Source organism: Siphateles boraxobius, unplaced genomic scaffold (assembly GCF_051911475.1).
Source record: "Siphateles boraxobius isolate OS27281-9 unplaced genomic scaffold, OSU_SipBor_1 19, whole genome shotgun sequence".
In the NCBI taxonomy this organism is placed as follows: domain Eukaryota; kingdom Metazoa; phylum Chordata; class Actinopteri; order Cypriniformes; family Leuciscidae; genus Siphateles; species Siphateles boraxobius.
The window spans coordinates 21,685,195-21,708,403 of NW_027508799.1; the positions used below are offsets into that span (position 1 = coordinate 21,685,195).

Below are 23,209 nucleotides of genomic sequence, written 5' to 3' on the forward strand. Positions count from 1 at the left end.
TTCCGTTAACCCTGAAGCACACCGCACTGCCGTGCAAAATTCAAAATACAGGTAAAACACCCGTGAAAAAATCAATACGGAAAAATCCTTCATATTAATAAAAATCATTGTGCTCTATTATTTTTTAACGGATTTTTTTAACACTATCCATAAGTTATCCCCAAAATCAGTCTGTAAAACTGTAAACGTGTTCCTGAAATCTTATTGTTTGATTGGAATGTTGTTCCATGGTACCCTTTAAAATGGTTCTAATATGTACCATTTATTTAGATAGGCAACAAGTACTTTTGATGTAGGCTACTAATATGCACTTTAGATATAAAAATATGCAGGCCTATGTCCAAATATGGACAGCGTTTGTACTTTTTTTAGCGCGTTTTTGACGCTAAAAGTGTTGTTTGGCGAAACCCGTCCATCCACTTCAATGATGTTGGCGCGCTTTCCATTCCATACTGAATGTAGTTATTAGTTTGAATTTTTTTTTTTTTAGATAATTGAAGTTTAATGTGGCCCTGACGTAAGTTTCCAAGATGAACCTCAACAGATTACGCCCAGAAAAACAATCTTCAAAAATAATCAACTAAACTAAAAACAGTGGCCCCTAAAATATAATTGTGTAATTGGCACTGTGTGAACCAAAGGGACACATATACACACATATGAGGGACACGATTATTTAGAGAAAGTACGTTGCTCAAATGATATTTTATTTTACTTAGATGTGTTCATTTAGAAAAACATCGCTTGCATAAAAAAGCTTAATGAGTTTAAAGGATCGCCTTATTGAGCGAATAGAGAGCACCAAGTGTGTGAAGGGTCTGATTGCAGCACCAGCCCGCGCTGAACAGGTCCCATGATGTTCTGAATGAGCAAATGAAATCAGTGCTCGCCCACATGTGAAAGTAGTCAGTTTCCAAACGATAATTCTGAAATGTTATACCCATGTATGTGCCCACAAGCCCTATTTTACTACTGTGCTTCCCAAACGACTGGAGATTGAGGCTCTCCGGCTGTCACGTGACTGGCGCATCTTTCATCCTTCCTCGCGACGACTGTAGCTACATGTTAATCAGATTTAGTTCTTTTAAAGCAAACATTTGAAAGCCTGCTCCAAAGACGACTGCCATATGGTAAAGTGCTTTTGATAAATCATAAATCCATCATGGAGCCCCTTTTATTACATTTTCTTTCAAGCATGAACAAATAGAGTCCGAGGGGCAAATGTGAACCAATTGTGGTTTTATTTATAAAAATCGAGAGTTGAAAACCCTCCCAGATGTCCCTTGTCTGGCCAGCAGATAAAATGTGTTGTAAACGTTTCAAAGGAAATATTTGGAGAGCAAATATTAGCGCGAGAGTATCCACACAAGCCTCATCTTTGGTCCTGCTCAATGACTAATTGGGCATCATTAGGTAAATCCACACAGATCGAAGATTGTGGAAATAAGGTTGGATTTTAAAATGCCATATGGTGCAAATTACATATTAACCACCCCTTACAGCATAACAATATCTGCAGGACTGAACGATACACATATAAACGCGACGACCGGTTTGAACGCCAACATCTCCTTGCCAACGAGATGAAAAGACAAATAACATATTTATTTATCACTTCAGAGTGCTTTGAGTTCTTTTTTGCTCGTTTTATTAAACGAAAATAGATAATTAAACGAGTTAAAGTTTCAAAAATTAGATAAAAAAAAGGACGAACCCCTCTCTGTGCGCAAATGGCACTTTGGGGATGTTTACAATATGAACATTTAAATAAAAACGATTTTGATATATTCGCGTATCTTGTGCCATCAGAAATCAACAAAGCCACACTAATGATTCATCTTTCCATGTTGTGCTCTGAATTATAGCACTTAAAGTCTGATATGGCACCCGCGTAAATGTGTACATGGAGCTCTCCAAACGCGCACACGTGTGGCTCACGGTTATGTGCTATTCAAATATCAATTTAAATACTGCGGGTGCATTTTTAAAATTAAGAGAACACAAAAACGTTTTTACGCTAGCTTTAAAGTCAAGGAAACCATGGCCTTTTTTTTTGCACTTTTTTTTTACTGTTCGCACCATAGATCATGGTGCTTACATCGGTAGCATACAACTGAGAAAGTGCACTTATGTGCCAATGCAAAAATTCTGGTAAATATCTAATCTCTTACATTTCATCCCCAAATATGTAATTTAATTATATAACTGTCCAAAAAGCTATTCACCACCTTATCGTATCCAAGGCTCTTGGTTACATGTACTCAACGTTGTTGGAGTTCAGTGAGACAGCTGGGAACGGTCCGGAATAGAAGTAATCGTTTAACGTTACACAGTACCTTTGTATGCCAATCATACCAGTGATGTTATCATGCGCCATATGGTTATAAGGCATATGTGAAGGAGAACATGTTTTCAGGTTCTTGCGTTTGTCCTGATCCGAATATTTTGAATCAACAACAATCGGACTAATTTTTCAATAATTAATTTGACGCATTAAGAGATGTGACTGATTCTTTTATTAATCAAGTAAAAATAATAGAACAATCAAGAGGGTGAACTAGTTGTATGGTTGTGGGCGTGAGTGAATGCATGCATGTCCAATCTGCCTTCCTATTCATATTTCCACGTTTATTATTTTTGTATGAGATAAAAATGAGCATTTAAAAAAAAACTACAGTGAATTCGGGTAATCTGGGACATTGGGTAATGTGGGACACCTTCGCTCCAATGAGTTTATTTCCTGTTCTAACAACATTTAGTCAACAGGACTTTTACTATAGGTTTAGCACATAGACTGTAAAAAAATCACATGACTTTATGGGGGTGATGCCACAGAAAGGGGCAGGGCACTTGTCAATTAAGAAGCTCCCCTGGGACTGACTAGATTAATATAAAGGACATCAATCTTTCATAAATAAGACAATGTTGTTGTCCCCTAATTGTTCCCAAATGATGTTTGAGATCTATTCAAGCAACAAAATATGTATTGAAGTGTTGAAAATGTGTTTTAGTTTTTTTTTTATTCAAACATTTTTTGTTGTTGTACCACTTTATCAAATATGATTGAGAATGTGGGACATCATGCTTTGGGTAATCTGGGACAGTCTTCAAATATGCATATGGAAATATGCATTTAGGACCTTTGTAAGTCTAATAACAAGGGCGTAGATCTCATTACAACTTAGTGGTAGACCAGGGATATACCTTAAAATGATCTCTAATATAAAGCTAATCAGGGTTTGAAATTAACACCCGCCAACCCGCCAAATGCGGATAAAAATCAACTGTGGCGGGTAACGCTGTCAAATCACTAGCCAATTTGGCGAGTTACTTTTTTCTTTCTTTCTCACTTTGCTTAGTCTCTCACCTGCAGGGAGGGTTTTATCCCTGAGCAGCCCCAATTTAAATGGAGAACTTAAATGAATAACCAAATGAATAATCCGTTAATCAAATAGTTGTTTGCTGTTGCTTAAATTTTAGTTGATAGGCTATTTTAAAATATTATACAATTTTATAGAGTTATAAATGAATTTAAATGAATTAACACAGTAGTTTGTTAATCCTGTGATATAAATTATTTTTCCTGATATTGGAACACTCTTTATGTAAATATATGACTAGCCTATATGTGTATATGAATTAATGAAACATTTCTCATTGAGATTTCCGTAGCATACTTGTCATTTTTTTCATATAATGATTTTTCAAAATTGGAGTTATTGTGTTTGGCATGCATAAAGTATGTTGCATATAGGCTTTTTTTAGACCTAACAAGTGTCCCATTACAAAGTGAACTGTCCCAGATTATCAAATTCAGGCAGAATTATAATTTTTTGGGCCAAAAAACACTAATAGGTGTGGCATGTCTCCCCTGGCTATAATACACTCTTTCTTCTGGTGTGGTTAGAAAACATATTAGGGATTTTAAAAAAATCTAATGTGTTAATAGATATAGAAATAAATCGCAGAAGTCAAAATTGCAAAACATGTCCCAGATTACCCGAATTCACTACTATCATTTGAGTGCAGGGCAGCACCCGCATTTCTATTTGTTCCAGCAGAACGATTCCAATGCATAGCTACTTCTATTCTAACATAAGTTCAATATGATACTTAATCAATAGAAAAAAGTCGACCGTCGATGTCAACAGAGTCTCACTTCATTATTTTTTTTTTAAATGGAGAAGTGTAATTTCTTTTCTTTTTTTACATACCGTATATTATTTTTATTTATTTATTGTTTTTATTCAACTTTCATAAAAACTTACAATGACATTTTACATCAGACATAAAACCAACAGATATTGGGGAAAACATATAACAGATCTTACATTGTACAGAGTAAAACATTAAATTCTACAAACTATTTTTTCCAAAATATGAGATATTTTTATGCACTTTTTATTTCTAGTGATTGAATTCAGTGAGTCATGGAATATTTTAACATCTTTACAAAAGAAATTAAAGGAGGGTGTTATAGACATTACTTTAGCTTTATGTATATGAAACTTCCCAAGAAGAATTATTAACTTTAAAGTATTATCAATCATATCTGAGCCAGTATTACAATCCATTAAGAAGATCATAGCCTCATATATTCTGATTATTTTGTAGAATGCATCAACAACCATCATAGATACTAGCTTCCAAAAATCTTCAGAATATTTACAATCACGAAATAAATGTATGAGAGTTTCAGATTCAAGATTACAAAAACAACATTGTGTAGAGAAGTCTTTTTTAAACTTATTAAGAAATGCATTACAGGGATAATACCTGTGTAGTATTTTAAAGTGAATTTCTTTTACCTTGTTTGGCAGTAAACATGTATTACTAGCAGACCAGATTGTCTCAGAAAAGGGTATAAAAGAAAAGAATTGTTTCCATTTCAGAATTGCTTTAGGGTAGCAACTGATATCTTGATTAAGACACTTTCTGATGTAAGAATTATTACACTTCATATCCAAAATATTAACGCCTCCAATAACAAGTTTAGGAATCTGCCGCAACACTGAATTGTAACTAAGATGCGCTTTCACAAGATGAATCAAATTAATGGAAATGTTTTTAACAATCTTACGGGAATCTCTACATGTTGATTCAATCCCGGAGAGAGCAAGAAATTGCTGATAGTTATAAATCTCACCATTACAATTTAATAAGTCGGAAATAAAGATAATTCCTTTATCAAACCATTCTTTTTTATATATACTTTTTCTATTAGATAATATATATTGGTTATTCCATATTATACATGTGTGAGGGGAGAAATTATGTTTAAAGGCATGCATCTAGTGATTGCTTGTGAAAATTAGATAATTTTATGGGAAGTTTACAACATTTAAAGTCACATGAAAATAAAAATTTGAACCCACCGCACTTTTCAAAAAACAAATTGGGGATATAAACCATATAGAATTATTATGGGCCAAGCAATGTTTTATCCAGTTAATTTTAAAAATGGTGTTAAGAGTACTGAAATCAAGAACGTTGAGCCCACCCTCCGAAAGAGTTCTAATAATCGTTTTTCGCTTCATATATTCAGTCCTGTTTTTCCAAATGAACTTAAATATGGCCCTGTCAATATCTGTGCACATTTTAGAGTTAACATACAAGGAGAGAGCAGGATATACCCGCCTCGAAATTCCCTCAGCTTTGGAAAGCAAAACACGTCCATGGATAGACAGGTTTCTCTGAGACCAGTAAATGTAAACACGTAGTAAAATTATTTTCAACTCTTTCATGTGGAGATTTACTAAAGAAGTGTAATATTGAGTTATGAGTCGATGCAATATTTGTCAAATGGTGTCATCTAGTGGCCAGTAAGTACTTCTGCAGCATTATTGTCTAGCAGGGGGCCCAAGATTATTGATCTCTCATCTCAATATGAAATCTTTTCATTAATGTAAGAACATGTATGTCATATTTTGACAGTTATGGTGCATGCACAATTATGAAAACCGTCAAAATATAAACGAACGTAAAATGATAGCCTATATAGTTAGGTGCTTTCAGTTTCTGTATCACCACAGCTTATACAACAGGAATTATTGTATAGCTATAGCCTAAATCAATTCCAAAATGCAGATATTTGCGGTGAGGCCGTAGATTAAATTAGAGAATTAACAAATTAACAATTAACACATTTTTTAAATTATTTTTTTTATCTTTCTTTTTAAATTAATACCGATATTCTAATAAAGAATTTTCGTTTTAAGGCTCTTGGGTTGTTAATAGTGCGCATATTGTGTTATAACAGTGATTCTTATTGGACAATTTAAATTTACAAACTCAAGGAAAATTAGATTACATATAAAAATATATAAAAATAGGCCCATACATGTAGTATGGGCTTCTATGCATGATCTCTCAACCAATGATCTCTCAATCTGCCTCCATCCATGTTGCACAGAGAAAAGTATTTGTATAAATAAATACATATTGAAAATAAATAGGTGTGCAAATAAATAAATAAAAATAAGTAAATGCATAAATGCATAAATGAACAAACAAACAAACAAACAAACAAAGTTAGGTCCATAATAAATAAAGGAAAGAATAATACAAAAATTAATTCAGGATTCAATTTCATTACAATAGCATTTATTCTGTAACATAGTTTCTTTCTTTCTATCTTTCTTTCTTTCTTTCTTTCTTTCTTTCTTTCTTTCTTTCTTTCTTTCTTTCAAAGTAAATAAAATAAATACTAATAATAATAATAATAATAATAATAAATAAATGAATAAATATTAAATTGGTGTGTGTTGTGAATGTGAATATGTTGGTGCACACGGTTTTTTTAAATCTGTGCTGACGTGTCGCACCTCCCCACTCACCGGATGTCATCACTCGTGTCTAACGTCACAACCAAATCGCCCCATTCAGAGCGCGAGTATGACGCTGTGACCGAGGAAGTGCAACATTTCGACGTGTACATCCCAACGCTGTGCTTCCGGTTAAGCAAAGCGTGATTAGTCGTGCTCAGTCTCTCTTCTTCCCTTTCTCGGCTCACAGTAGAGGCGTCTCATAGGACTCTCCCGGTTCCTTTACCTCTCTCTTTCTTCCCTCCCTAACGGAATACTCATCCAGCTCAGCGGACATGGCATCTGCAGTACAGGCACAAGTTCAGTCCAACCCAACTTCAGCCCCGCAACTGCAGAGGGGAATAGTGAAGATGGTAGGAGAGCACACTGGGCACAAGTGTTGGTCTGGGGGGGCTGGTCATAGCAAAGACTTTAAAAAGTTCATGTCTTTCATGTCAGGCATGTATTATGCAGTCTGTTGGTTTTCCACGAGTTCTCTTGAGTTTTGGCGAGTCTTCAAGTTGTTTCCATGATCAGCAGAGATTGACAGAAATTGATCGGTCTTCAGCTGTGATCCAGATGGCCAACGTTATATTCAAAGTTTCCTTAAACATTTAATGGCTTTTATTTGCTGTTGTAAACGAAGCCTAACATTGTTATATACTAGTCGCTAAGTCTAAATATTTAGCAGCTACAGCTCAATGTTTGCAAAGAGGCACAGATTTCATAACAAACTCTTGATAGTTTGTTAAACAGCTGTCTTGTATCAAAGCTGAGCTTTTTAAACAGTTCTAGAGTTTATCTGAACGCAGAATCTAGATTTGTGGGTGGCATTTGATCTGGTAATTGGCGGAGTTAACGGATTTTGACTCATTTTAGTGACTCGAAACTTTTGAATCGGTTCACAAAAAGATTCATTTGCGGATTCGTCCAAGTTGCACCTCCAGGAGGTGGCGCCACGAGAGTGTGTTATGCGTTACGAGAGAGTCTATTGAATCATTCACTTGCTCGACCGATTTGGTGATGTGAATGAGCTTTAAGATTTTTTTTATTTATTTTTTTACAAATGACAACAAAGCAGCTCAATTATTTTTTCATTCAATCTCCAACTGCTGGGTTTGAATTTGTTTTTATAGCATATAGAAACAAAATGTGAGAGACTTATTAGTTTGTGGTCAAAAGTATTTTTTACATTCCCAGTAACTTAACGTTAGTTCTGAAAAACGGCTTCGTCCGTTTTTGAACGCACTTGTCCATGCAGTTGAATGAGAAAGAATTAATCGATTAAAAGATTAGTTCAAAAACCCTTATTCTCTGGCGAATCAAATACTGTCATAGTCGTAATCTGGAATCAATCACCACTATGATTAGTGTTACTACACTTTAATTTGAATTTACGGTCAAAGTTCAGATTTCTTCTGTCAGTTTTTCGTGTGAGATCTCGTGTGTAGTTCGTGCGCTCGAGGAAATTCTCGTTGAGTTTCGCTCGCGTGTTACGGTGTTTGTGTTGTTAGCCTCATTCAGCTCCTCATGACTGACCAAGCGAGGCGCTGCAGTTTTGGACAGTTTACTTTTTATCTGCTCTGGTCAATGAAGGGGTAACTTAGCAGATATGAGAAACTGACACGTAGGTTTTCCAAGGAGAAACTCATGGCGATAACGTGAACTTAGATACTTCTACCCAGAAGTAGAAACGCTAACGTACATGAAATCAAACTGGCAAAGGCTTTATTCAACTTAGCAGCTAATTCTCCCTGAAATTAGCTTTTTTTTTTTTTTGCAATGTTTTAAGTTGTTGTTATAGTCTCTCTTTAGGAGGATAAAACTGCCACAAAATGTATCTGGCATCCATAGTTTTCACCAAAAACTATAATTGTTTCTACATTAAAACTATATTTGGGGAAAACGCCTCTGTAACCAGTTCATGTTTTTGTAAACAAATATGTAAACATTTAAATAACTTAAGTCTGTGTTGTTGATGTCTTGTGCATAATTTATTGCTATTTGATGCTGATTTTACAGATACATTTCATTATTATTTAAATTAAGAATCAATTGATTCAGCTGGATGCTTTACGTCAATATAATCAGTTCCAGAGGGCTAATATAGCCCCTTAATAAGGTTAATTTCTGGCACTTTTTTGAAATGGCTACCATGATAAATTAATGCAAGTGAAGTGTCATGGTCATCTTGTGTAGCTCTATTTGAGCCTAAACATCAAATAACAGTTTTCAAATTTAAAGTACTTTCCACTCTTGCTCAACTACTTGTTAAACCAGAGCGTGGTGGATTTGGGAAATTCATGGATATTTTCCGAATCTGACTGTGTGGTGACTGAGGCCTGTGTATACTTCCATACAGCCAGTAATAAGATCAGGGCCTCTCTAGAGGAAAAAGCTCTCTGGGTTTGGCCTCTACTTTCTTGATACGTTTAATACGTTCAAGTAAAGCGCAGGACACCACTGGGTTGCAAAATCATCATTGGTGATAACAACCAGTGTTTGTGACACGTGGCTTTGAGTTTGAATCGATGTGAGCAGGACAATAACTTAGATATTGTCAAATTCTGACAAATATTACATTGAAAGATTCCATGTAAATGTTATTATTACGGTTGCAAATGTCAGATTTTGTATATTGTATATATTTATTAATTATTGTAAACAATGTTTTGAATTGATGATGATCAGAATTATTTTTTTAATTGAAATAATGTTGATTGCCAATGAATATAGCCATTGCTGCTGATATGGCGGTAAATCATAAATGAATAGATATTCTCAAATTGGACATAGTCTGATATCTCTATTGGCTATTTGAGGATCAAAGATTGATACAGAATCAACGTAATCTTTAGTCAATTAATGTAATCATTTCGCAACGGTGCAGATGTGTCTCATGAGTTTGGAGGGACGCCAGTTATCTGATATCTGATTGGATAAGCCACTGTCAGATAAGCTCCGAGATCAAGCGCTTATTCAAATGCTAATGTGAATACACAAGTGATCGTTGGTCTCATTCGTTTTAAGTTGTATTTGCTTAGCTGTTGCTAAAGCTAAGACATCATGTTGTGATTATAACAGTAGTGATTGTTTGACTGATTTTATCTTTGTTTTGTGGGTGTAATGGTGGTTCAACTGTTGGCCAAACACAAACAAGCAGGACCTAAAGGAATTATGATCAGATCCCTCAGGTGTTCAGTGTTTGACTAGCGGATTGATTGTTTGTATCATGCACTGCCAATACACAATTACAACTCTCATCATCATTGACATGTCTGGAATGATAAACTATTTATGAAACTTTATATGTGCACTCACATTGATTTGTTTCCTCGCAGGTCTTGTCTGGTTGTGCTGTCATTGTTAGGGGTCAGCCGCGTGGTGGACCCCCCCCAGAACGGCAGATCAACCTGAGTAACATCCGAGCCGGAGCTCTGGCCCGTCGCGCAGTTCAGGCCCAACCAGACACCAAGGACACACCGGATGAGGTAAACATCAGCCCTGCGCAGAGCTGCTCTGTCTGGCCCTTGGATTTTTTAGTTTTTACGTGTTGATTCATAGTCATTTTCTTATTTTTGTTCTTCTCATTGTGAAGTTTTGGATATTCAGTAAACCAAATAATTTTTCCCCCAGCATGCTAATTTATTAGCTATGTTTACTACACAAAATAAATGTGAAAACTCTGAATATTAAAAAATAAATAAAACAACCTTTCCTTACATTGTTCAAGAGCACCAAAACAATCACAGCTTTGTGGGAAATTGATTTGAAATTAAAGCCGCTGTGGCTCTTTTATTAAAATGATTGACAGGTTTTGACTATTTGATGACAAATAGTTTATTTGAGGCAGTCACATGACTTTTTTGATCTGCATTTAGGAATTTGTTTAGTACAGGGTTTTAGATAACTTAAGATTCCTTACAAGTCATTACTTTTACAAATAATTGAAATGGAATTCCAAAAATTAAATTTTTCTATTAGTCTGCTAAATGCATCTCTTTTGACATGCCATATTTTTGTCCCATGTTATGGTTATCACTATATCAATCATAGCAATTTCAAGAGTAAATTCCACATTTAAATGTAGATTTCACTTCTGAAATTTTGCAGCATTTAATTGGCCATCGGTCCCCTTTACTGCGTGAAAAGCTCATGAAGGCTGCATTTATTTGCTCAAATTCAGTAAAAAAACGTAATATTGTGAAATATTTTTACATTTTTAAATAACTTTTCTATTTTAATGCATGTTAAAACGTGCTTTATTCCTGTGCTGGCAAAGCTGAATTAAGGGGCACCCTCACTTGATACTGTAATATCATTTCGGCAAAACAGATTGGGCAAAAGCTCTAGAGTGCATTTGTGTTTGCGCTTTATAGAACACCAAATGTTTCTATTTACAACACGTGTTTGCAGTAGTGAGAAATGTAGCCAATCACAGAGATGTTTGTTGATCTCTTGAATCCAATGGCCAATCAAAGATGTTTGATGATTTAGGCAGAATTGACTCGCACGCTCGCAAATCCTCTCATTATAGCAAATATAGTGTAGACAGGATGCGAGTAAGAGATTCATTGTGAAGTGCAGTCAGCTTCATTTACTATAACGGAACTTTGCTAGCGTGCGAGTCAATTCTGACTAAATCATCAAACATCTTTGATTGGCCATTGGATTCAAGAGATCAACAAACATGAGGGTGCCCCTTAATTCAGCTTTGCCAGCACAGGAATAAAGCACATTTTAACATGCATTAAAATAGAAAAGTTATTTAAAAATGTAAAAATATTTCACAATATTACGGTTTTTACTGAATTTGAGCAAATAAATGCAGCCTTCATGAGTCTCACAGACCCCAGACTTTTAAACAGAAGGGTGTGTGCAGATTGTCATACTAAGAATGCGCATCAGATGAGTGTTCGTTTGTTTGTTTGCTTGGTATTTGTCACTTGAGCCCCTTTTACACAGCGCGTTCATCCCGGGAAATTACCGTAAAATTGCTAGAGTATCTTCTGTGTGAACGCAAATACGTCCCGGGATCAATGCCGGGATGGGGATCTATAACATTGCCTGTATCAGTCCCGGAACGCGCCCTGTGTGAACAAAAGCTAGGACCAATGCCGTAAAGGATATGTCGTAGTGATAACTTGACGGACAACGTAATGAAGGCTTATCGAATTAACACCTTGAAAAGAAGTCATAATTTAAAAAAAAGTTGTGATTTGACATGAACATAAACAACAAAGTTTGAACATCAACATCTAATGCCTGATCAGCAGCCATGTTGTTCAAAGCAAAGCAAACACTTACTCTGTTGTACCACAACATGTTTACGACGCGTACGTTACAAGTCACGTGTCTTTACGGGATGTGTGTGAACACACTCACAGATTCCGGAAAATCACTGGCAGTGTGAATGAACCAAAATCAAACGATCCCTTGACACATTATCCGTGTATTTTCCGGAATCTCTGTGTGAAAGGGCCTTTGGTATTTCCAATGTATTTAATGCATATACAGTATAAGCCAATTTAATTGTGCTGTGCATAAAATCACTGTAGTTCATAGCATCTTGTGATATTTTAGTAAGTCCATTGTGTTTTTAATTCTTTAATTTTACCTCATTATATATAAAAAAATGTATATGGTTTTGTTAAAACATTTTCATTCCCGCTAGAGTGACGAGCGACTCTTGTTGCTAATGCACATCCTCCAGTGCTGAATGGCTGTAAATAGCTCTGTGTGTTCTTTGCAGCCATGGGCTTTCCAGGCACGAGAGTTCATGCGTAAAAAGTTAATCGGCAAAGAAGTCTGCTTCACCGTTGAGAATAAAACACCTCAAGGCAGAGAATACGGCATGGTGTACCTGGGAAAAGGTGAGTAGTGTGCTTGTTCACATGAGAATCTCACTGCAACAGTGCTGATTTGAAGTGCATCCTGGGTCATGTTTTACTAAATTATGAGAGCATTTGTTATACTTGAATTGCGCCGATGTGTTGACTTAAGTGTTGTTATAGTAACATGTCTCTTCTGGGTTTGATCTCCAAAGACACATCAGGAGAAAATATCGCAGAGTCCCTGGTGGCCGAGGGTCTTGCAGCAGTTCGCAGAGAAGGCATCAGAGGAAACAAGTAAGAAACCTACGTATTTTCTTTTCCAAAGCGTCAAACAACTGGTATCAGTACGGTTCTTGCACCTATTGTTAAAAGCCTTCACAATGCTGGTTATGTTTTCCCCTTTGGCTGAGATCATTTGTGTTGTCACAGTGGTTTTATTGTAATAACACATTATTTGTCCTGCAGGGGGCAGTGTTTGCCTTTAATGAAGTTACATTAGACGCACTCTGGATTTATCAAATGTTATTGCTTTTGATCTTCCTCCATTTGATCTCTCACTCCCTCTTCTGGTCACACCTGCTCTTTACACGTTTCTTCCATCTGCCCTTCTCCCTCTGGCTAGCAGCGATGTAATATTGTCCTAAGCTTTTGGGACTTAATGATGCGTATGCAGGCCACTCTGTGAAATGGCCCTGAACAATTGCCAGTGGAATCGGTTTGCTTTAGCCTCATTTTCCCCGCAGGAGACAGTGGTGTTAGCCCTGCTGGTCTCTCCACAGCCCCTGAAAAGCCTTCTCATTAGCCAGGCCTGCTGTGGCCCATCACAGCCCACTGGATCGGCTATCATGATCTCCAAAGGAGTCGTGTTTAAACCTGGGCCACGCTCTGCCCACCAGCTCTCAATTAGGCACAGCTGAGCTGGGATGGATGCCCACTCCTCTCCCTCTGACACACTCCTGCTTTCTCTTTTAAAAAGATGAAAGAAACTAAAACTTTACAAGACCAAGACCGCTCAAAATGGCTGCGGAGATTTGTCAGCCTCTTATTTCTCATAGTTAAAATGTATGACGGCTTAGATAATTGGAGCTTTGGGCTTGTCATTTAGTAGGCAGAAGGCGACTTTTCTTTGACATTTGCTCTACCAGGCTTGCCTGTTACTACATGAGTGAGTTTTAAATAAGAGTCGGGTATTAACATCTGTCCTGTGGATTGTCGTTTTGCATATCAGAAAAAGCAGGACGGCGAACCCAGATGTCTGGTTTGAATCTTGTGAGCTTTGTGTTTGTCCAGTAGACGTGGCAGTATCCTAGACTCCCATTGGCTGCCGATAGTCTGTTAGTAACCATTTGCACATAAAAATGGAAATGTTTTCACCAGGTTCAATGAAATTGCCTGACTGCAACACAACTTCCTGGAGGTGGGGTTTACAGATCTTCATCAGTCTGCCTGGAAACTAAACAGTTTGAAAGAAACTGGGCTGACTATTATAACTTATTAGATAAAGAACAAATCAGTTATTTGCAAAATTTTCCAGGTATTTGTCTTTTGATATTTAAAAGACATTCAGAATTTTTGTTTTTCAAGCACTAATATATAGCACTTTAATATATATCACTTATACTTTAATCTATCTCACTTTATTGACCAGTGTCTTTTCTGCTGACCTTTGATGATCCAATTCAACCATATGAATAAGAAAAATGGCTTTAGTTTAACATCACATTTGAGCTTTAATTTGTTTTTAGTTTTTAATGCTTAAGAAAGAGTGTTGAACTATCTTGTCCTGCGACTTATTCTTCTGCAATCCAAAAATTGCAGCACCACTGAAAGGTTTCCTTTGAGCTGAGTTCTTTACTGTATAGAGATAAATTTGCATTTACTTAATTGTATTTTCTTATTCATTCCACTTTTGGTGTGAAAAAGCCAAAATTATAACTTTTTTTGTTATTATAAAACAAGCAAGCCCAGCCCAGGTGAGAAAAGTAACCTAAAATGAATGTAACATATTACTTTTCATTAAAAGTAACTAATGCATTAGTGACTTTTTTTTTTAGGGAGTAACACAATTTTGTAACGCATTACTTTTAAAAGTAACTTTCCACAACATTGGGGACCACTATATCATAAAGACTTTGGAAAGTTTGGCACGGTTGGCTCCACCAGACCCACCTTAGCAAATATGTATGATGAAATAAAGACGGTGTTGTTATTCCTACGCATATTTCATGATTTAGAGGTGGAGCGTGCAAGCCTAATTTGTGTGTAACCGGTCCTACTTGACCCACTCCAAGCGGGATTCGAATTCGGCTTGTGAAGCAGCCACGCTAACAAGGACGCTAATGAAGTTTCATCTTTATCAGAATAGTGGAGTCTGAGTCAATGAGTCTTTGTTCCCAAAACCATAGTTCCAAAGAACATTCGCAAACCTGTGGTTAGAAACATAGTTTCACGTTTGCAAGACATGTTGACTTAATAAATCCCTATCTTAAAGGGATAGTTCACCCAAAAATGAAAATTCTGTCAGTATTACTCACCATCATGTTGTTCCAACCCCGTAAGACCTTCGTTCATCTTCGGAACACGAATTAAGATATTTTTGATGTCCATATTGCAAATTAATGTCCATAGTCCATGTTGCAAATTAAAAATTAAAAAACATTATATTGTGAAACTTAAATATAAAACGTATGTTTAGTTGTTTTTTGTTTAACTTATATTTAAGCGTCACACTGCTCCGCTTTGCTCATGTGCCTAACGTTATAGTCTTTACATGCATATGTGCGTGATGTGATGGAGGGGTGCGATTCTCGAATATTAATTGCATAAAACCCAGCGATCTTCGAATATTATTTTTGCTTGAAATGCCCATCCCTACTGGTAAATTATTACACCTTTTTCGTTGGATGCTTCAGTTTTAGCGCAGCTAACCAAAAAAAAACGTCTTCTCTCTGGTATTGAATGTAGCTGATACGAACCGGACATAGGCATTCTCTCCTTTTTATCTTATGCTCAAAGCACCCAGTTTCTAAAAAGTTTTTTATCTTCTTTGAATTGTTAAAAAAACCAACAACAGCACATGTAGAGCCTGAACTAATTCTCTCACTGCTTATACAATTCGAACCGGAAGTAGGCAACCGGAGTCGTCGTCATGGCGGCGCCCATTGTTTAGAGCAGAATAAGGTGGATATCTAAAGCAAGACATGAATATTGAAGATTAAATTATCATTGAATGTGTTTTAATATTCAATCTCTGCGATCTTGCCACCAACTCCAGTAATTCATCATTTGATTTCATAATTTGTTTGCTGTCTGAGCCAAGACATTAAAGCAGGAGCTGATACATCATTTACAGGGCCTCTGGTCAAACTGGGTCTTTAATTAATTGACTTTCACCACCCAAATTTTTCGCCACCAGTTTTCTTCATAAAATCTGATTCATCCCTCTTGTTCTTTCTGTCTCTCTGTCTTTCTGTCTTGCCTCTTTAAGTCTGTTCATTATTAAGGCCAGCACTACTTGCATTGATAGAGCCTTATTAAAAAAACTGACTAGTGTCTGCCATGGTCAGACTGTTTAATTTCCCTTAAAGATAATGATGGCTTTTAGAACAACAGAGGAATTAATTGAAACACGTGTTGGCTTTTGATAATGAACAAACCCATTTGAAGAGCTTATCAAGGCCTCAGAAAGGGACTGCTCTCTGTGAAAGAACTCTACATCTGTTGCTCAGATTATTGAAGTCCTTAGGGGAAAGAAAGGCAGACTAAAATGATCTTGTCTTATTTTTAGTTCTCCCAACTCTTGTGGTAAACTCTGTGGTCTGTAATGTTATATAGTTATATATATATATATATATACTGGACTTTGTGCACTTCTGTATGTTTCAGTCCTGAGCAGGCAAGACTGTGTGATTTGGAGGACCAAGCCAAGTCTGTTAAAAAGGGACTGTGGTCTGAGGGTGGAGGCTCACACACCGTTCGAGATTTGAAGTATACCATCGAGAACCCTCGCAACTTTGTAGACTCACTCCATCAGAAACCAGTCAATGGTAAGCTTGGTTTGTGGATCACATATTGTGCTCTTGAAGGCCAGTACACATAAATGCTGCGGCAAACATCACTAGTGTTCAAGATCAAGTTCCAATTTCATATTCATAAATGCAGATTTACTAATAAAACCCCACAACTGATTTTAATGGGTAAAGCAAGGTCATACATTGACAAGATCATAAATGATAAATAAGTAATTATATATTACAAGTAATGCAAGTTACGTAATCCGATTTTTTACAAGTAACGAGTAAAGTAACTTATTACTTTCAAATTTACAACCAAATACTGAGTTACTGAGTTAAGTAAAGCAGGTTACTTTTTTCTCTTTTATTGACTGACACCTCTCTTGTCTCCATGTTGAAAGAAATCAGAGAAAGTGCAGAAGTGTTGTGTGCGCTGTGTAAACATGATGGATATTGTAGTTCTAGATTAATTGTGAGCAATGCATTTACTCATCTCACTTGCACAAAAACAGATTCAGTATTCCTCAAAACAAAAACAAACAGTGAAATGCAAACTCAGAATATTATGAAAACCTGCAATTTAATGTCAAATAACGCATGTACTTTTATATATCTCACTTTATTAACCAGTGTCTTTTCTGCTGACCTTTGATGAACCAATTCAACCATATGAATAAGCAAAAATGGCTTTAGTCTAACATCACATTTGAGCGTTGGTGCAGTCCAAAAATTGCAGCACCGCTGAAAGGATTCTTTGAGCTGAGTTCTTTACTGTGCAGAGATAAATTTGCATTTACTGAATTATATTGCTTATTCATTCCACTTTTGGTGTGGAAAAGCCAAAAATATAACTTTTTTTTGTTACTATAAAACAAGCAAGCCCAGCCCAGGTGAGAAAAAGTAACACAAAATGAATGTAACGCATTACTTTTCATTAAAGGACAAGTTCGGTATTTTACACTTCAAGCCCTGTTTTAAGATCGCTAACACAGAAACCGAAAATTCTCGGGACAGCAGCATTTGTCCAAATTTCAATCTTAACCGTTCTATTTCATCAGAAACTATCTTAAAACACGGCTTTAAGTGTAAAATACCAAACTTGTCCTTTAAAATACTTTTTTTAGGGAGTAACACAATTTTGTTACGCATTACTTTTAAAAGTAACTTTCCACAACATTGGGGACCACTATATCATAAAGACTTTCATAAATCATAAAGGAAGGTTGGCATGGTTGGCTCCACCAGGACGACCTTAGAATTATGGCATAAAGTTTAGTGTTTCCTTCAGACAAAATCTAAAATTGAATAATCTAACAATGCTCTCTGGAGTGTCTCATTCTTCCAGATGCCCATTTTTTTTTCTTCTCTTCACAGCTCTGCGCACAGCTCAATTCTCCTATTTAAACTGAATACTAACCCTGATGAGAGTTAACCTCTATTAGAGGGCTAGCCAGCTCACTGCAAATGAACAACTGAGTCATTAAATGCTATAGAAATGTGCACCATTTCCCCCGCAGCTAACAAGCTTATTAGGTGCTAATCAGAAGTCAAAGTTGTGACATTGTTTGTAATAATGAATTTAAACACCCTTGGCCACATGACCCGATCCAGCGTGGCTGTGATCTACCTTCTCAGTGAATTATTTCATGATCCTCGCTGTGCAGTAATGCCAAGTGAGTTTTAAACATGCCAATTTGTTCTCTTCAAATCAAGGCACCATGCAGAACTAGAGAGGCCTGTTTACATACTGTCAGCTTCCCACATGCCATGACATCACATGAACTTTGTGAAGTGGGCTGACAATTTGAATAAGAAAAACAAAATTAGAATCAACAATCAAATCATTAACATGCTGAATTGTCTTGGTTTTAACTATTAGAATAGTTCATAATTGTCTTATTTTTCAAATGTATAGCCTACTTTTATTCTAAATTGATAAAAGGACATTTTTTTTTAAATATTACAAATGTTACCTGAACTTTCTATTTAAAAAAAAGAGAAAATCCTGATAAAATGTACCATGGTTCAGCAAAAATGTGTACCATTTATATATATATATATATATATATATATATATATATATATATATATATATATATATATATATATATATATATATATATTAGTTTTCAATGTAAAATGTTCAATATTAGAATGATTTCTGGAGGGTCATGTGACAGTTATTGTGAAAACCATATGGTGTGAAAAGTTATTTTAAATTGTAATATGTCCCAATATAACAGTTTTTACTATTTAAAAAAAAAAAAAGCCTGGGTAAGACTCAAAAACATTCAGAATGTTTTTCTGACTGTACTGTAATTTTAATTTTGTACATAAAAGCATCAGAAAAGGGACATTTGAAGTTTTCTCCTTCATTAACTTTCTACCTTTTTCTTCTACACACAGCCATTATTGAACATGTGCGTGATGGCTGCATGGTTCGAGCGCTACTTCTGCCCGACCACTATCTGGTGACCGTTATGCTATCTGGAGTCAAGGTGAGCTTCAGGCCTTCCATATGTAGCTCTACGAATAAGAGAGAACCAATTTCTTCAGACAGAACCCCTGATACCCTATATATATATCTCATGCTTTCCCATTTTCTCATTAGTTCTTCTCTATGTATTTCTTGATGGTTAGCCGCCGAGAGATTCTCTCTGGGTTTTCTTTGACCATCTTACTGCTTAATCTCACTAATCATGAAAAAATTTACTTTATAGCTGTGCTAAATTAAGTGTGTTAGTGGTAGAACTAGTTTCCTTTTCAAGAAAGGGTTTGCCTTCTTTGTAAAGTATGATTGTACATTGTTTTCTGTGGCATTGTTTTTTAGCATGTCCCAATAGATTTCAGACAATGTACATTTTCTGTAATGCATATGAAAAACCTGTGTCTCCAGTGCCCTACGTTTAAACGGGAGGCAGATGGCAGCGAGATCCCCGAGCCCTTTGCAGCAGAGGCAAAGTTCTTCACAGAGTCACGACTTCTTCAGAGAGATGTGCAGATCATTTTGGAGTCCTGCCCCAACCAGATCATTCTGGGTACCATCCTGCACCCGGTATGAAGCCACATTATCCCAGACCAGCTTTCTGATTGATCTTTAATAACTGCAACCCAAGCATAGACCATTACGTTTTTTGGGCGTTCATTTACGCTAGATCCAAAATCTTGAGATGGACACCTTAGTGCAGGTTGGAAAATGTATGCACGCAATACAGAAAGAGGTTGTTCTTTTTTTTTTTTTTTTTTGCATTTGAGTACATGTTAGCCTTCAGTCTGTCTGTTGATTTTTGCTTTCGGACAATACCTGATATAAATGCATCAATATCAATATTTTAAGGTTTTCAACCAGCATACAATTTTTCACATTCCACAAACTGCTATGACACTGACTGTCAAAAACTAAGTAATTAAGGGAAACGATGCATAACTAATTTTGATACAACAGCATAATACTAACTTAAGTTCATTGGTTCAAGTTCTTATGCAATTGTTCAAGACAAACCAGTTAGGACAATAAAAACATAGAAACATTACAAGCAAAAGCGCAAAATAAAAATAAAGATGCAAAAAAGTAAACAATGCATGAGATATCTAACAATATAAGGCATTCAAGTAAACTTTGCGATAATTAAGTGAAATACTGGTATTTTGGCATTCCTAGGGTGAATAATACAGTAAACATTAAGGCTGTAATCAGTAGATCTACAGGTCTAGATTTATGCACATGTTTGTTGTATCAATGTTAAGAATTATTCATAAATTTAATTTATTTATTGCGATACATCAGTTCCACAATCAGAGTATCAGACACAATCTGTGGTATATTTCACACAATGTGTGAGGCTGTTTTCCTCATTAACAATATGATGCACATTAACATTAGTAAATGGCACAAGCTTTGCACTGTCTGTAGTTTTCTTTTCTCGGTTTCTGATATTTCTTTGTTGATTTTAAACCCTGTGTTTGTGTGTTGGTTACAGAATGGGAACATCACAGAGTTGCTGTTGAAGGAAGGCTTTGCACGTTGCGTGGACTGGTCAATGGCTGTGTATACCCAGGGTGCTGAGAAACTCAGAGCAGCAGAGCGGTCAGTGCTTCTGAGTCGGACAGTTGTCTGCCCTAGTTCTCTATACATTTCGAATATGCCTGACATTTCGACTGTTGGATCAGACAGAGCAGCTTGTTAAGTGCTTTAGACTGTCTCAGGCTGCTCTTACTTCATGTTTCAGCAGAATAGTTTAGCAAATGTGGCAACTTATCACACAGCTGTTCAAGAACACCTGCCCTTATGCCCACCTGCTAGCTTACTGAAGCGTTAGACACAATCGCAATGAAATATGGTAGGAACACACAAGGTTGTGTCTTTATTTATGTCTAATTAAGTGCACACGGATGTCCTTTATGCAGTGCTTCATTTTGGTAAAATGCCTTATTTCTCTCTCTCTAAAACCCTGTAGTTCAGCGAAAGAGCGTAAAGTAAGAATCTGGAAAGACTATGTTGCTCCCACAGCCAATCTGGACCAGAAGGACAGACAGTTCGTAGCAAAGGTAAGTCTTTGTTCTCACTTGGTTTGAAAGTATTTCGGTTTCAATCTGTGCAACCTTAATGGCGACAAACCACAGAATCGCTATACAAGAACCAATGACACAATGCAATTTTATTTGTCCAGATTTGATCATTTTAAAATGCATGAAACCAAAATAATGAAAATCAAAATGAAGACAAAAAGCTCATTGAAAGCCCTACGTTTTTCTTTTTCGATACATCCGTTACACTTGGATGTAAGCCACAATATGGACGAAATTGTCTGTTTCTACTTTGTTACATTGCTACATTTAAAGGGTTAGTTCCTCCAAAAATGAAAATTCTGTCATTTATTACTCACCCTCATGTCTTTCCAAACCCATAAGACTTTCGGTCATCTTCGGAACACAAATGAAGATCTTTTTAATGAAATCTGATCGAGTTCTGTCCCTCCATTGACAGCAACGCAGCTGACAATTTGATGCTTCATCATATAAAGTGATCGAGTCTCTTCAGTAAATCTGTACTAAACCTTTCAATTCATATAGATTAGTTTTGCAATCTCATTATGAACTTTTTGAAGCGTCAAAGTGGTAGTTGTGTAGCTGTCAATGGAGAGCACAAAACTGGCTCAGATTTTATAAAAATATCTTCACTTGTGTTCCAAAGATGAACGAAAGTCTTGCGTGTTTGAAACGACGTGAGGCTGAGTAAATGATGTCAGAATTTTCATTTTTGGGTGAACTATCCCTTCAAAATATTATGAGTAATTGAAAACTAATCAAAGTCATGTGGAGCAACCAACATGCAGATATGTTCAGAAACATTCTTATAGAACAGGAAGTGATCTCAGAGAGGAGCCCTGCAGACCCTCATGACTGTGTCGAGGTCAATTAGTCTCTTAAAATATCAAATAAATGTATGTGGTTTTTTTTACAAAGTAAGGTTAGTTCTAGTAATAAAAAAAAAAAATTAAAATCAATTAAAGATTAAGATATGTACATTCACATGTATTCAGGTTATAAGAAAAATAATCACATATATTACTACTTTTTACTTGATGGCTACACATGATATTTGAGTCCGCTATTATTTCAAAACCATGAATACCAAGAGTACAATTCTAAGAATTCGGCACATGTTTTAACCTACATTTCTTTACCTTTTCTTGCCATTGACCCACAAAACGAGCCATACATCTAATCTGATTGTTACCCTTCTAATTTCTTATATAGATGTTGCAGTTCTGAACTCTAAAAAACTTCTCACTGAAGTTCACTGAAACCTGTAGATCTAAAATCAGCCCTCCAGCCAAACTCTTGATCTCTAGACTAAGACTTGTTTTGCTTATTATGTCTATAAATAACATGAGAAGTCTGCAGAGTTTAGGTCGACGCTTCCACTCTAGCAAAGCTTGACATTTCACCAGCTGAGACCCAACATGATAACAAATGACCGTCTCCATTCTGTCTGTTCTTCAAACTCCTTTATTACAGGGCTTCTGAAGAATATTTGAGCACCGCAGTCTCTTAAAGTGCTGAGTGCGGTTGACAAACTCATCTCCCTGACGCCTTGTTCTCTATTGTGTCTGTCAGCGAGGCAGGCCTTTCAGGTCTCAGGTGTTTCATTTCATTTTGCATACTCTGTAAAGTCTGCCTTGGGCCGTCTCAGCGGTTCTGTTCAGCTGCAGTCTTCAGCGCTCCCCTGCTAAATTACCGCTGAATATCTGCTTTCACTGGCCTGGAATATAATGCGGGAAGAAAAAGGCATAATGATAACTTGAAGGGTTATTTGCTTTCTTAAGTTTTGACTTTTAGAAAATCAGTTAAGTCTGAAAGAGACTCTAGATTGAACATGAAATTGACCTGGTTTCTTTCTTAAACTACTGTGCAAAAGTTTGAGGTCGGTAAGATTCTGAAATGACTTTATCTTTTGCCACCAACATGACACAAGAGATGCAATTTGAAAAGCAGTGTTAAAAAAATTCCAAACATCATTATTTTAGGCTGCTGATCACATCTCACAATCTTATTC

At 36.2% G+C, this 23,209-nt stretch overlaps 1 protein-coding gene across 1 annotated transcript in view; it reads left to right on the forward strand.

Moving 5' to 3' along the window:
* The first annotated feature begins 6,863 nt into the window (after positions 1-6,863).
* Positions 6,864-23,209, forward strand: part of snd1 (staphylococcal nuclease and tudor domain containing 1) — a 167,285-nt gene continuing 150,939 nt past the window's right edge. Inside the window, exons 1-9 of the mRNA XM_077234280.1 lie at positions 6,864-7,177; positions 10,145-10,294; positions 12,556-12,676; positions 12,850-12,931; positions 16,523-16,683; positions 19,057-19,148; positions 19,547-19,705; positions 20,631-20,737; positions 21,108-21,198. Coding sequence (XP_077090395.1) covers positions 7,100-7,177; positions 10,145-10,294; positions 12,556-12,676; positions 12,850-12,931; positions 16,523-16,683; positions 19,057-19,148; positions 19,547-19,705; positions 20,631-20,737; positions 21,108-21,198 — 1,041 coding nt within the window. The 5' untranslated portion in view covers positions 6,864-7,099. The remainder of the gene's footprint in view (positions 7,178-10,144; positions 10,295-12,555; positions 12,677-12,849; positions 12,932-16,522; positions 16,684-19,056; positions 19,149-19,546; positions 19,706-20,630; positions 20,738-21,107; positions 21,199-23,209) is intronic.